The 14,308-nt window shown below is 35.6% G+C and overlaps 1 protein-coding gene across 2 annotated transcripts; it reads left to right on the top strand.

Annotated features, from left to right (window-relative positions):
- The first annotated feature begins 509 nt into the window (after window positions 1-509).
- On the top strand, window positions 510-11,409 carry LA1 (La protein 1). Of its 2 annotated transcripts, none has more exons than XM_089419713.1 (10): window positions 510-863; window positions 967-1,045; window positions 1,135-1,287; window positions 2,314-2,450; window positions 3,089-3,237; window positions 4,607-4,696; window positions 4,796-5,081; window positions 10,053-10,200; window positions 10,344-10,425; window positions 10,872-11,409. In XM_089419713.1, the coding sequence occupies exons 1-10, from the start codon at window positions 813-815 to the stop codon at window positions 11,077-11,079; spliced, it is 1,383 nt and encodes a 460-aa protein (XP_089275839.1). In that variant the 5' UTR covers window positions 510-812; the 3' UTR covers window positions 11,080-11,409. The 2 variants fall into 2 exon arrangements, with proteins under 2 accessions (XP_089275839.1, XP_089275843.1); XM_089419717.1 differs by having other exon boundaries at window positions 511-863; window positions 984-1,045.
- Window positions 11,410-14,308: the final 2,899 nt, after the last annotated feature.

Below are 14,308 nucleotides of genomic sequence, written 5' to 3'. Positions count from 1 at the left end.
TATTCTGTTATATGTCTTTCATGCTCTTTCTGTTATATGTCTTTTGTGCACAATCTGTTACATGCCTTCTCTTTTTTCGGGGATCCTCTTCTCATCCCATGCTCCTTGTATATGCTCTTTTGGCAATGCCGCTTCTCATGTAACTCTGATTATTATATGATCTCAATATAATATATTCTGCTTTTTCTCTCTGAAAAAAAACAAAATCCTATTTTAACTATAATGACTACTATTTTTTCAAAATTAATTAATAATATAAAATATTGATAAATAATTAATATTTTTCCATATATAAAAATGAATTTAGAAAAAGCGCCCAAAATTTCAAGAATCCCATGGAAATTGCAAGGCAAAGGAAGGTTTGACTATATTATTATTTTTTAAAATTAATTATATAAAATATTGATAAATAATTAATATTTTTAAATATATAAAAATGAATAGGTCCACATTCATGGCAGGGAAAATGTTTAAAATGAAAGCGCGTCCAAGAACCCTAAGGAAATTACGAGGGGAGAGAAAGGTTTCTCCACAAAAAAGGTAAAAGCTCATAGAGAATCTATACCTATAAATACATCACTAGTTCTTGTGCCCTGCCACTACCTAGATCCTAACCAAATTAAATTCCACCACATCCAGGTCCTAAACCTAAAACCCTATATGCTCTCCTTAAATACTGCATATCCATTGTTGTTGGCATCTCACTTAAGGGAGGAGTGAGGCCGTTTTGGATTCGTTTTCTCTGAGAACGTTTTTTGGCTCAACAAGGAAATAAACTTCCAAGTCAAGGGGAGCAGAGAACAGCAGGAGCCATGGCAGCAGTTGTTTTGGACCAGGATACCAAAAGCAAAGTCCTCCGCCAGGTACCCAGTGTAATCTCCATTTAAGTAGTAATCATTCTTTCTTCATTTGATTTGATCAAATTTATTTAATTTTTTTTCTGTGTTTTATTGGGCCCTCATACAGGTTGAATTTTATTTCAGCGACAGCAATCTTCCACGGGATAAGTTTCTCAAGAAAACCATTCAGGAAAGCGACGATGAGTGTATCTTTTCTCCATATAGATTTACTGTATGTGTATTGTTAGTTTCTATTGTTCAAGTATGGAATTTCCTTGACAGTACATGATAACAGTGGTGAGCTTGGCTCTAATATGCTCCTTCCAACGAATGAGAAACCATCTTGGGCTGAAGGAAGCAGGGCCCGAGAATGTACCAGAAGAAACTGCTGCTGCTGTTGGCGAAGTCATTCGGAATTCGTCTTCTACCCTCCGGCTCTCCGATGATGGTGGGTGTTGTATCTACATATTCCACAATGGGTTTCGAATTTGTAGATTTTTTTTGTGTAATTTGTATGGTTCCAGTCTGAAAGATTGAAATAACGAATGCCGCGATCATAATTATTTTTACTTGAAGCTACCCACATGGTAATACAGTGCACTGCCATTCCATAATAGTGGGTGTGGGTTAGAGCGTTAGATAACGCTGCCTCTTTGAGTTTTAATCTATACAACTGTTGTTGTCAAAAGCAGTGTTACCAGACTCCTCTAATTGCACTTGGACTTGCAAGTTAAAACTAGCCACGTTTATCTGTGAGTCTGATTATGCTGGACCTGGCTTAGGTTCAGTTGGATCGTGAACGTCTTGTACTGTCTGAACTGGTTCACGCGAGACTTTCAGACCTTTCATATGGAAAATTGACGAGACAATCCTTAGTTGATTCGAAAATAAAATATTACTTCAGAGCACTGTTTATGACTTTGAAGCAGGTTTTGATGTATATTTCCCTTTGATTTGTTGCATGTTTCTGAACCTTCTTCCAAACCTTCCCATCTTTTTATCAACACGCCGAACCTTTCTGAAAGCTCTCCCAAATCTGCAAAACTTTTTCGAATCTGGTAACTATGCACATGATTTATACACTAAATTATACTCATCTCCTTTGTTTTTCTGACCTCAATACACACCAGACTTGTTTTGTAGTATGTACTCTCATCTATGTACTTTGAGATGATGTAATATTGAAAATTTACATGATATATAAATTGTAAACTTTCGTATTTGTAGTATGTACTCTCATCTATATACTTTGAGATGATGTAATATTGAAAATTGACATGATATATAAATTGTAAACTTTCATATATATATATATGCTTTCATTACTTGATTTGTTTTGATATTTAAGTGCATTGTGGTTGTTCTGTTTTTGTAACTATAGGAGTTTAGATGCATAATATAGATCGTATGTAGTCTAGAACAGCTAAATAAGTTGCATTTGGTGACGTTGTGTAATTAATATTTTATTCAACAGGGAAGAGGGTTGGGCGTGTTAACAAATTGCCCGAGGAAGTTCTAGAACAAGTAGATTCGAGGACCATTGCTGCAGCTCCTTTATCCTATGACGTGAAACTTGAAGACGTTGAACGTTTTTTCAACCAACATGGAAAGGTATTTGTCTATCTGTATTGAACTTGATTACTTAGTAATAGTATTAATCTAAAGCCTCTGTAATCGTTTAATAGGATACATAAATTGAACATATAGTACATTCAGACTAGCTACCACGGGCAGATGAGGCCTTGTTGCTATAAATATCTAACAATGACTTTAAAGTTCTTTTGAGTTTGGAAGAGGTGTGTAAGTGGATAGGAATTGGACCTCTGCTAGGTGCTGTGTAAGTGGACAGGATTTGGACTTCTGTTAGGTGGTGTGTAAGTGGATAGGAATTGGACTTGTGCAAGTTTACCTACTGTAATGTAGAAGGCCTGCCTGGTTTCTTGTTAGTGGGAAAAGTGATCAGAGGTGTGGTTGTGGGTGCCACAAATTCTCAAAATTCTATGTACGAGGGATCTGTGAAATTAGAAATTGTTAACAAATGAATAAATTGATCACTGGAAATCATGTAATTGCCATCTAGAAGCATCTTTTAGGGCCCTTGAGAGTTTGAAGGTAATTCCATGTAATGTCAATACTTGCAATTCAACAAGGAAAGTTTTTGGTTTTAGACTTGATAAAATTGAACATGGTTTTGCCTATGGTTATGGTTTAAAACTTAATTTCACTGCCCAATACCTCTATGTCTGCAGGTTAATAGTGTGCGCCTGCCGCGCCATGTTGCAGGAAACAAGGCCCTCTGTGGTTCTGCTCTTATTGAGTTCTCGTCAGAGGAAGAGGCCAATGCTGTTTCTAAGTTGAATTTGGTCTATGATGGCGCAGATTTGGAGATGAAGTCAAAGTAAGAATGCAATCTATCTTCGAGGAGAAAATTCCCATTTTCATTGCTTTTTTATTGCACTGCAGTATTAGTATATGTGCAGAGGATTGTGCTGGCACTCATTCCCACTACTTTCCAAATAATTTAGTTTGCACAAGATTCTCTACAGGCTGCTTGTTGTTCATCTTTCAAGCACTGCTCAGTTCTCTGTATGCATATGTTTCTTGAAATACTTCTATGTTTTTATGTGCAGAGGTTCTTACTTTAACACTACTTTCCAAATAATTTAGTTTCCACAAGATTCTCTACAGGATGTTTGTTTTTCATCTTTCATGCACTTTCCAGTTTTTTGTATGCATATGTTTCTTGAAATGCTGCTATGTTTATAGGCTATAATTTCTTTTTCTGTACTCCAAATGTTGGTTATAAAGAGGAATAACCTTTGGCTGCGGGGTCTATTTATTAATCCTCTTGATTATTTAAGTAATTCAATCAATTGATTTTATTTGGTTAAAATAATGTCTTTGACAGGATCAAGGCTTGAGAGTAGTACTATGTTAATTCTGCAATAGACCTCAGCATCAATCCCCCAAAGTGGGGTCTATTTATTAATCCTCTTGATTATTTAAGTAATTCAATCAATTGATTTTGTTTGGTTAAAATAATGTCTTTGACAGGATCAAGGCTTGAGAGTACTACTATGTTTGTTAATTCTGCAATAGACCTCAGCATCAATCCCCCAAAGTTCTTTTGAAAGTGGTTCTTTTGCAGCTGGTGAATTAACATTTATGAATCATTTTTTGAAAACCTTCTTGCGTTGCTTTTGTGTAGGTCATTCTCTTGTAACTTTATTGACTAGCAGTAGGTTCTTGGCTTGAGAGCATCACTACAGTAGTTGTTTCTGCAAAATACCTTAGCATTAATCTCCCAAATTTCTTTTGAAAGTGGTCCTCTTGTAGCTGATCAAGTAAAATTTAATGAACCATTCGTCTTAGGAAAACCTTCTTGCTTTTCTTTTGCACGGGTCAGAATCTTGCACCTTTATTGACTAGCAGTAGGTCCTTAAGGGATACTATATGAGTTCCATGTAATAGAAGAGAAAATTAAATCATTGTAACATTTTAAGAATAATTTAAAGTGGCAAGTGAGATAGGTAAGTATGCTATGATAAAAGACAATATAGTGTTTTGCATAACTGGAACATTTATATCTAAGTTGATCAACTCAAAGATCTAATGTTAGTAGGCTTTAAAAACATTATATCGTTGATTTGAGGAAGTCACCTGTAGGCTCTAGAGTTTTCTATTCTGAATATTTTAAAATATTTTGGATCTTGTTTGTCTTTACAATTCAATTATTTGCAATATTCACTGCATTGGCAATGTTTCAGGAAGGATTTTGATGCTGAAAGGAGAGCTTTGCTAGAAGAAAAACATGATAAAAATGTTTCCACAGGAGACCAATGGCAGAATGATAGCTGGTAAGTGGTTGTAAATGTTTTGGAGGATAACAGCTATTTGCATTCCTATAAGTGGCTATAGTGATTTTTTGCCATTTTCTCTTGGTCTTATAATTTCAGGGGAGAATTAGTTTTGGAGGATAACAGCTATCCAAAAGGTTTAATTATTGCTTTCACTTTAAAGAAATCATCTGAAGAAGCATCTGGTGAGGGAAATGTCTCAAAAGAGTCTGCTGAGGCAAATTCAGGAGATGCATTGGATGAGCATAAATCTGAAGAGGCAACAAACACTGAGAGTTCCTGTGAAGTAGCAAATGAAAGCAAGTCTGTAGAGGCACAAAAAGAGGAGATCAAAATGACTCGTGAGGACATCAAACTTGTATTTCAGAAATATGGTATAGTGAAGGTATGTATATGATCTGATTAAATTGTGTTGGTATATAATGATCTGTTTCCACTTTTATAATGCATTATTTTTTTTTGGTTTCTTTTCTTTTGACTATTGGTTTATGACAACGTTGGTTATATAAATATGGCAGATTTTATAATTTATCTTGAATAGTTTACTTTGTAGTAAAGCTTGAAACTACACATTGCCTAGATTTTGGTTAGACCCTTATAATAAGCAGTTTTGTTGTTTGCAAGAAATGATATTGGCATAAATTGGCTGCATTAGTGTGACATGTTCTTGGGGGGAATCTGGCTGCATTGTTAACTGAGCCTTTTCAGATCTTGACAACTGTATCTGTTGATATTTCCTTTCATACTGGCTTAAGGTTATACTTGTTCTGACCTTACTGAGAATGGATGAATATTTTCTTTGGGGAAGAGTGGAAATGGAAATATGTGAGCTTCTTCTTGTCAACTCTGAATATATATTTGAAAGGAAACTGAATACCTAAGCTGGGAAGGAGCCCATGCCTGCCCTCGTGGTAACTCACGACTATCATCAGGAGGGTATTTAGGCTACTAACTGCATGTGCTTGAAAGTTATTTTTCTTTTTTGTACTGAGCTTGCAAATGTCAACAGTCAATACATTCCAATTTTTTTTTCACAGGTATACAGCCTTAAGAAAACACCTAGTATTCTAATTGCATTACTAAACATAAATTTTTATGAAAGACATGACAACTGTTGGCTTCTTCCAGCCCAATGTTGGAAGGAAGAGCCCTGATTTCCAAGATTCATGTCTTCTATCATTTGGTGAACTATGTCTTCCTTGAATTCTGGAATTTGCTTGAACTGAATTTGTAGACATCCTATGATTTGAAGGAGCAGAATGAGATCCTTTGCTGAGATTAAGGACCATATTTCTCAACATACTGCATTCTACCTCCAGGGAATTGATTTGCTTTTTTTATTGGATTAGTGTTCTCAATTATGGCATTTTGAGAAGCACACTAGTGCTAGTTTTCATAAACTTTTGTAGTTACAGAGAAGAGGGAATTTCTCTTGCATTGAATGGATCCTTTGTCTTCAAAGAACTTCTTGGATTTCCTGGGCTTCTCTAATCCATGGATGTTATAGGCAGAAAGAAACAAAGCTGTCATCGAAGAGTTCTACTCAAGACCCTGAATTCAAGATATAGGAAAACTACCACTACACTGCAGACCACACAACACTACCAGAGATTAGTGTTCTCAATTATGGCATTTTGAGAAGTGCACTAGTGCTACTTTTCATAAACTTTTGTAGTTACAGAGAAGAGGGAATTTCTCTTGCATTGAATGGATTCTTTGTCTTCAAGGAACTTCTTGGATTTCCTGGGCTTCTCTAATCCATGGATATTATAGGCAGAAAGAAACAAAGCTGTCATCGAAGAGTTCTTCCACTCAAGACCCTGAATTCAAGATATAGGAAAACTCCCACTACACTGCAGACCACACAACACTACCAGAGAGCCTAAGATCCACAGCTTCTTGGAGCCAAATAAGCTTGAAGGACCAGAACCACATAAAACCAAAATACCATACCCGCAGAATAAAGTGCTTGGAACACCAACATACAATTATTCACTGAAACTATAAAGCAGAGGAACAGTAGGACTGATGCCAAAATGTGGGCTAAAGATGGAATGGCATCGAAAAACCATACACACAGAAAACATCTAGAAGCCAGAACAAAGGAATGTCATGGACAGAGCATGTCTTGAGACTATAACCATCGAATTGAAATTCCAGAATACCATGCAGAGGCTAAGATAAACTCTTACTAGCAACTTTCCGGCAGATAAGTCTTGCTCTAGATGGTGATGGTTGCCTTTCCATTGTATATTTCCATTATCCCACCTTGCCTTTGATAAACCTCGCTAGTTGGTCCAAGAGACAGACCAAAGTTTAGTTCAAGCATGTAAGAGTAGGGTGGGCAGGCCCTTTTGTATTTATGCGCCTTACAAGGAAAATTTTAAGGATCCATACAAATTTTGAAGTGCAGAAATCTTGGCAAATCTTATCAAGTCTTGAAATGCCAACCATAAAATGTGTGGCAATATTTTGAAAAAGTATTTAAATTTCTAAAGATTTTATATAGTTTCTAGAAAATTTTGGCCATTTTTCCAATAAAATAATCTTATCCTATAGAATTTGGGCAAATCATTTTTTGAAAAAATGGAAATTGGTGAATCTTTTTCTGGAAAAAATCATGGAAAATTAGCCCATGGGTGAAATTTAGCCCCTATTTGAAATCGTGTTGTGATGGCTTTGTTGTATATTTTGATTTATTCAGATGTTATGTGCTTTCGTATGGATGTCCTGTGAGAGTTTAAGGTATGGCTAAGTCAATGGAGGCTTATCCTCTCATAATGGGTATGTTCTTACTTGAGTGATGACTCAGCTACCCATGAATCTGATAAATAAATGGGGCAATGGAAGATGAAATGTTCCTCAGTCTCGATCTCTGGAAGATGGCATAGCTGGTAGATTTTGTCTAATTGGTCAATCTCAATATGCAGTCTATGAGAACCAACTTTGAATTGCCCCAAGGGAGTTGAATGGCGTGCATCCAATGGCAAGGCATGTATGGGGCCTAACAATGAGTCCATCTCTCATCACCATGAAGTGCTCAACATAGAAAGCTATCTTTAGATGTGATCCACCCTGTATCCAAGTGAACTGTATGGTAAAACTATCACATCTCTGCATCTGAAAGAATTTGAACAGGAGAAGTTTTCCCTCCCATAAAACATATTGGTCCCCATTTTTTACCATATTCTTCATCTCATGGATCTATTTGCAGGGCAGTGGGGGTTCTAATTATGCTGTAGAATCTTGATTGGCATGACAGTATTTTTGCTAGAGTTTTCTCTTCATGGATTTTGTGTAATGGTTCTGTTTAAATTTGAATATTCTGCTGCCTCCATATTAAATAAAAGATTTCACAGCTGTTTCTTTAAAGGTGCACTTTGCAGTCTCACTAGATGCTTTGCAAAAACATTAATACAATCTTCTCATAATCTCCCTACTCTACTTGCTACTAGTCCCTTTTTTTCTTTTCTTTGAGGCTGATGCCTTGTACACTTGAAATCTTGTCACAATCTCCATGATCTATTTTTCACGTGCATATCAAGTGAAACTTGTGTACTCTTGTAGCTATCAAAACTGGCTGGTTCTGGTTCAGACTGGTTTGTTATATTTTGGTCTGGTTTTGCCCCTGAACTGGTTGGAGGCCAGTTCTTGACTGAAGGTTAGGACTTTGAACTGTCTAAAGTAGCCTGTTTTGTTCTGAACTGACCGGTTTGGAACCAGTCTGGTGTGTGGCCTGCACAAATTAAAAAGACACAAAAGAAAAAAAAGGTGCTTGCCACCAGCTCCTAATTTTAGCATATCCAAAGATAATCCCCCTATTTGCTTCACTCTTCTCATTGAGCATATGTGAACATTTAAAGAATTATAATTTTAAAGTTAATGTTGACATTTACCAATATTTACACCATACATGAGTAAAGGTAAATGTTGCCATTCACTTAAATTTTAACATACCGGTATATCAGGATGTTTGGTGATGGAATTAGACCCATTGGACCTCACATGGAAAAGATAGAAATTGGGGTCTTTTTCAGCTTTAATTACACTTGAAAGTTTGAAACAGTATTTCCAGCATTTCACTGTACATTCAAAACAGGACCTTGTAACCCTTTCTCCTGCACCCCACTAACTGAGAATTGTGGGATTCGAAGAGTGAACTCTAGAAGAGGAATAGGTTGCTCAACAGCAACCACTGAAACCAAGAAGAGGAATAGATTGCTCAACAGTGGCCACTGATTTAAACATCAAATGGCCACAGCTGTTGAAGCAATTTGGCAAGAGAAAGCAAACTTTAGATTCCTGGACTCGGGCTGAGTTAGAGTAATGATCCAGACTTCTTATGAGATATGTACTCATTTGATTATCGTAAGGTGAATTTGGGACTTTATAGAGCCTCATTTTTTTTAGGGCTCTTTTAAAAGAAATAGGAGTGTGAAACAAAATGGACACCCACCAATGTGAAGAACTTTTATTTTGGTCTGAAGCTCTTTTAAAGAGGAAATATACTGGTGGAAGTTGTTTTAAATTAATTTTAATCCCAACCAAAGTAGTCTTGATTTTATCTTTTATTTGAGTAGAGTGCATGTTTAAATTAATTTTAATCCCAACCAAAGTAGTCTTGATTTTATCTTTTATTTGAGTAGAGTGCATGCTTCTTTTACCTTGCAATATTTAAATTCAAAGTAGCTATGTAATTAGTATAAGGTCTATTGTGGATTACTCCAGCAATAAGGGCCCAACTAAAACTTTGAATATTTATCTCAAATATTCTCTTCAGTTTCTCAGTTCTATATGCCTAATTAAAGCTCTAGATATTTTTTGTAGCTTTTTGGTTCTCTCTTGGACCATCTGTGTTGTAGCAGTGGAGCTGAACTTTTAAGTGATGTCTTTGTTCTGAAGTGCTGGTGTCGACATCTTTTCTGACTTATAAATTTTTTGAATGTGGATTCGAGCTTACGAAGCAGTCACTTGATGCAGCTATTTATGTCTTTCTTTCAATTTAAAATAGAATAAATGACAATTGACGATAAATCTATCAGCTGCCCAAGATATACTGAGTGTCCTGCTCAGATGTTTTCCAATTGTGGTGTTGGTCAATATAGATCATTGTACCACCTTTTTAGAACATGCAATTACTGATTACTTTTTTGTTGTGCACTATAATTAAAGAGTCTATTTGTGGATGGTAGGATTTTAGGCCTTTCTGATGCATTATACTGCCAGGTTATAATGTTATGCCAGTAGTGGTTAATGTTTGATCAGTTAGGGGAATGTAACAGATTTGTGTATTGCTGAGCTTTCAGATTTTTGTCTTTCAAAGATTTATAATAGATCTCATTTTACATTGTATCAGTATGTTGACTATCAAATGGGAGCGGAGTCAGGATATATTCGTTTTGAGCAACCTGAAGTGGTTCAGAAAGCACGTGCAGCAGCTGTACTTGCTGAGGAAGGGGGATTAATTGTGAAGAACTATATTGCTGTATTAGAAGCAGTTGAGGGTACGTGCACATTTTCTATGTGGATGCATGGTAGTCTGCTTTTTTTGTAACTTGTGCACAATGCATATATGGATTGTATAATGTCCCAAAATCTTATAGACCTCAAAGTCATGTGGTTGTTAATCTGATTTGTTTGTTTCCAGGTGAAGCTGAGAAGGAGTACTGGGCTAAGCTCCGTGAAGGTCAAGATAGGCGTCGACAATCTGCTGGCGGCAGTAGGGGAAGGTACTTTCTGATTTACTAAGAAAAATCTGGTCTGGTGGCATTTTTTGCATTTCAATCATCTAGTTGCTTCTCAAGATAGTGACAGGAAAATTCCAGAAGAGTTTGTATTTTTTTGAAAAATTTAAACATTTAAGGCTATTATGGTGGGATTTGTGGCTAGCCCTGTGATGGGATGCCTGATTTATCCCTTTTATGCTCGATGAAATGCTTAAGAAATGGGCATGCCAAAAACCCTTGCTTTGCACACTTGTTCTGTTTTTCCTGGCAGTAACTTTCTGACCATGTGGATGCTTATTTATGACATGCCACAATGCTGTCCATCAAAATATTTTCCTAAAAACTGTCTCTATATTGGGTTTCAATGGTAGGAGTTTTAGAGTTTTCCCTGACGATGACTTGATTTTAAAATAACTTACTTACTTGGGACCATTCACCCTTAATTTCAGAGGTGGCCGTGGTAGAGGAGGCAGGCACTCATCTAACAGTCGAAAGCCCTTTACAAAGGGGAATGGTACCAGCATAGAGAAGAAACACAGACGGTTTGAAGAGGATGATGAATCTGCCAAAGATGAACGATCAAATAAGGTCCAAAAGCTGGAAAATGATGGTGAATTACAGGCATCTGAGACTTCCAAAGCTGCTGAGGATAATTGAGCACCTCAGATGATTCAGCAGACCATGCCATACGCTTTATTTTTTTTATTGATTATAGCTTTATTTTCTTGAACAAATTTTTGGGTTTCATCTTGTATTTCTTGCCTTTTCTTTTTTCCCTACAAAAGGTGTAGGCATTAAAAATTTTGAAGTTAGAGATGTAGGATAGTTTTAGTGTTTTGGATTTGAAGGCTGAATTTTTTAAGGTGTAATGTTATGGAACAGCTTTGCAATTACCTGAACTCGAGAAGCAGCGTTTCATGGCAATAAAAAATTGCCAAAATATAAATATTATATAATTATAAGCTGAGCTCATATATTTGCAAAATCTGTTAGATTCTTACAATTATTATTCTTTTAGTGATGAGATTAGTATGTTGTTAAGTCAGCAGAATGGTACCAGTCTCTTCATGTTATTATGTAGCAAAATGGTACCATGGAAGGAATATGACCCACGAACATATAGTGGTGGAATTTACACAACCTAAACCATTCTTATTGAATTTTGTGGATATTGTCATGATTATGGCTTGTTAATTAAATAAAAAGGAATTAGGTTCAGTCCTTTACAATAAGTGATGAATATGCACATTAGTATGGTGACAAGGTCTTTAGTTATTGCTATTGTTAACCATAAATCCTTCCATCGATGGAAACATTTCTATGGATGAAAAGTGAAAATGCAGTGTGGTGTGTGCTGTGATATCCTTGAAGATGAATAAATGCATTCTACTGTGTAGCTTTTAACTTTTGATTCTCATTAATACCACAGTATTCACAGGTACACCTTTGCATTGTCTTCTGTGATATTCACCCTGAATCTTGAAAACCCTGCATCTGTTCATTCCTGATATTATGCAATAAAAATTGCTAGTGTTATAAATGAAATTTGAAAATTAGACATGGCTACTCTGTTTTAATAGTTGGTGAATGCTAACCATTAACTATTTGAACCCTTGGTCCTTTTGTTAGACCAAAAACGCATCAGGCATGGCCCTTATGGCACATCAAAGAAGGATCTCAAGCTTCAGCACATTTTCATATTTTTTTCTTGAACAAGCTTGACATTTTTGTAACAGAAATGATTCAAATGGCTAGCCTTTTCCATCATAAAATAAACTTGTTTGCTACTTTTTTTCCATCGTTTATAACTGGTTAGTCCCTTCTATTGATTTTTTTACTTTGCTTCTACGTTCATAGGTCGTTAGCCTCTTCCAGTGCTTAAAACATATAAAGCCTTTTAATCTTGACACTATATTATTATTGTTTTTTATGGAAAGCCTTGAAACTTAAAAAGAGGTGGCTTGTTGCATAGACCAAACATGGCAAACCATTAACAATTTACCTGTTTATTCATGTCCAAGGGGAGTTGGACCGTGGTGAGTGGCTTGACATGCCATCATGTTTACTGCTGAATCACGACTTCGTTGACAATTTTTCATGTATATTACATGCAAAATATTCTAACACCTTTCAATGAACATTTTGTTTTCCTTTACACAGTGCACCAAACATCTCAATGAACTTTTAAAAACTTGTCCCTTTTTAATGCTGGTGTGAAGATATCTGTTGATATTGAGTTTTTGTATTTTTATTTTTGTTTTTTGTTATTATTATTAATATTTTTCCTTTTATAAAATTTATGTTTATCTTCTCAGCTAGGCTGAGCCATGTAGTCACTAGTTGTGCTCTTGATCTGAATGCGTTTGCTTTGTGTATGAGACATTTGATTGTTTAAATTACGCAAAACCTAGATTACCATAAAAAAGTTCTACCTGTTGATGATTTACGTCGTGAAGAACTCTTTAGTCATAGTTCTTCAGATGTTGCAATAATTGTGGCCTTGTACTTTTGATTCTGCAAGACTGGTTGCAATGATTAGGGGCTTGCTACACTGAAATTACTTCTTGCAATGATTAGGGGCTTGCTACACTGAAATTACTTCATGCAATGATTTAGTGCTCACTACACTGAAATTACTTAATTTACAAAAGACAAGTTGCAATGATTAGGTGCTTGCTACATCATTATTCGTTAAACCGATAAATGTCTCTTTTGCAATGTCCCCAATCTGACGTAACAAACTTGAAGCAACCATCTTTAAACTTGAGAAAGCTTCATAATGATTCAGTGCTCACTACACTGAAATTACTTAATTTACAAAAGACAAGTTGCAATGATTAGGTGCTTGCTACATCATTATTCGTTAAACCGATAAATGTCTCTTTTGCAATGTCCATCTTTAAACTTGGGAAAGCTTCATAATGATTCAGTGCTCACTACACTGAAATTACTTAATTTACAAAAGACAAGTTGCAATGATTAGGTGCTTGCTACATCATTATTCGTTAAACCGATAAATGTCTCTTTTGCAATGTCCCCAATATGACGTAGCAAACTTGAAGTAACCATCTTTAAACTTGAGAAAGCTTCATATGGGTGTGGGCATTAACTTCCATTCAAGAGATCAATTCTACATGTACCATGGTCACTTGTGACTCGAAATAACTATCACGGTTATATTCAACACTGGCACGTGCAATGTTAAACATAACTTGAATGTTCTTCGCTGTTTTGTTATGTTTTGGATATTATGAACTGTAAAACTATGCTCATAAATTAGATTTTAAGTTTGCCATGCGTGTGGTATGGTAGATGACTCACTACCACCGGATTTTAAAGTCGTGTTGCCTCCACCGGCTTTGAGTCACATCAAATGTTGATAACTTTGTCAACATTTTAATCGTAGTAGCTACCAAGTTTTAATGAACCATAATATCTCGTTTGTGTATACCTAGTATGAGATATCAAGTGACACTAGTTTATAAAATGTTGTATTCATTGGTTTCGTGTCATTAAGTGACAAAAACTCATTATTTGAATGGTAGTTACTGAGTTTTAATGGCAGGTTTCAATCTTGTACAGATATTACTTATAAGTGAATTTAAAAAAAAATAGAAAATATATAATGAAACAGAAACTATATACAGATTTTTCTCTTGGAATTTGAAATTAGGAAAACCAGATTGATTTTTCATCATATTCTTTTCAATGTTACAATACATTATATACACCTTGAAGCATTTATAAATCCCCAATCCATTAACTTTTGATTAGCACATAATCATAGTTCCCTTGATCGGATCTACAAAAGATCATAGGCAAAACCATCATACATAAAACCATGTGCAAAACTATGGATGGGTGAGCCTTTACATGAGTGGGCTCG

This window comes from Pinus tabuliformis, chromosome 6 (genome assembly GCF_031772625.1).
Source record: "Pinus tabuliformis cultivar Carrire ecotype Pingquan chromosome 6, CPIR1, whole genome shotgun sequence".
In the NCBI taxonomy this organism is placed as follows: Eukaryota; Viridiplantae; Streptophyta; class Pinopsida; order Pinales; family Pinaceae; genus Pinus; species Pinus tabuliformis.
This window is presented reverse-complemented; position numbering and strand designations above follow the sequence as displayed.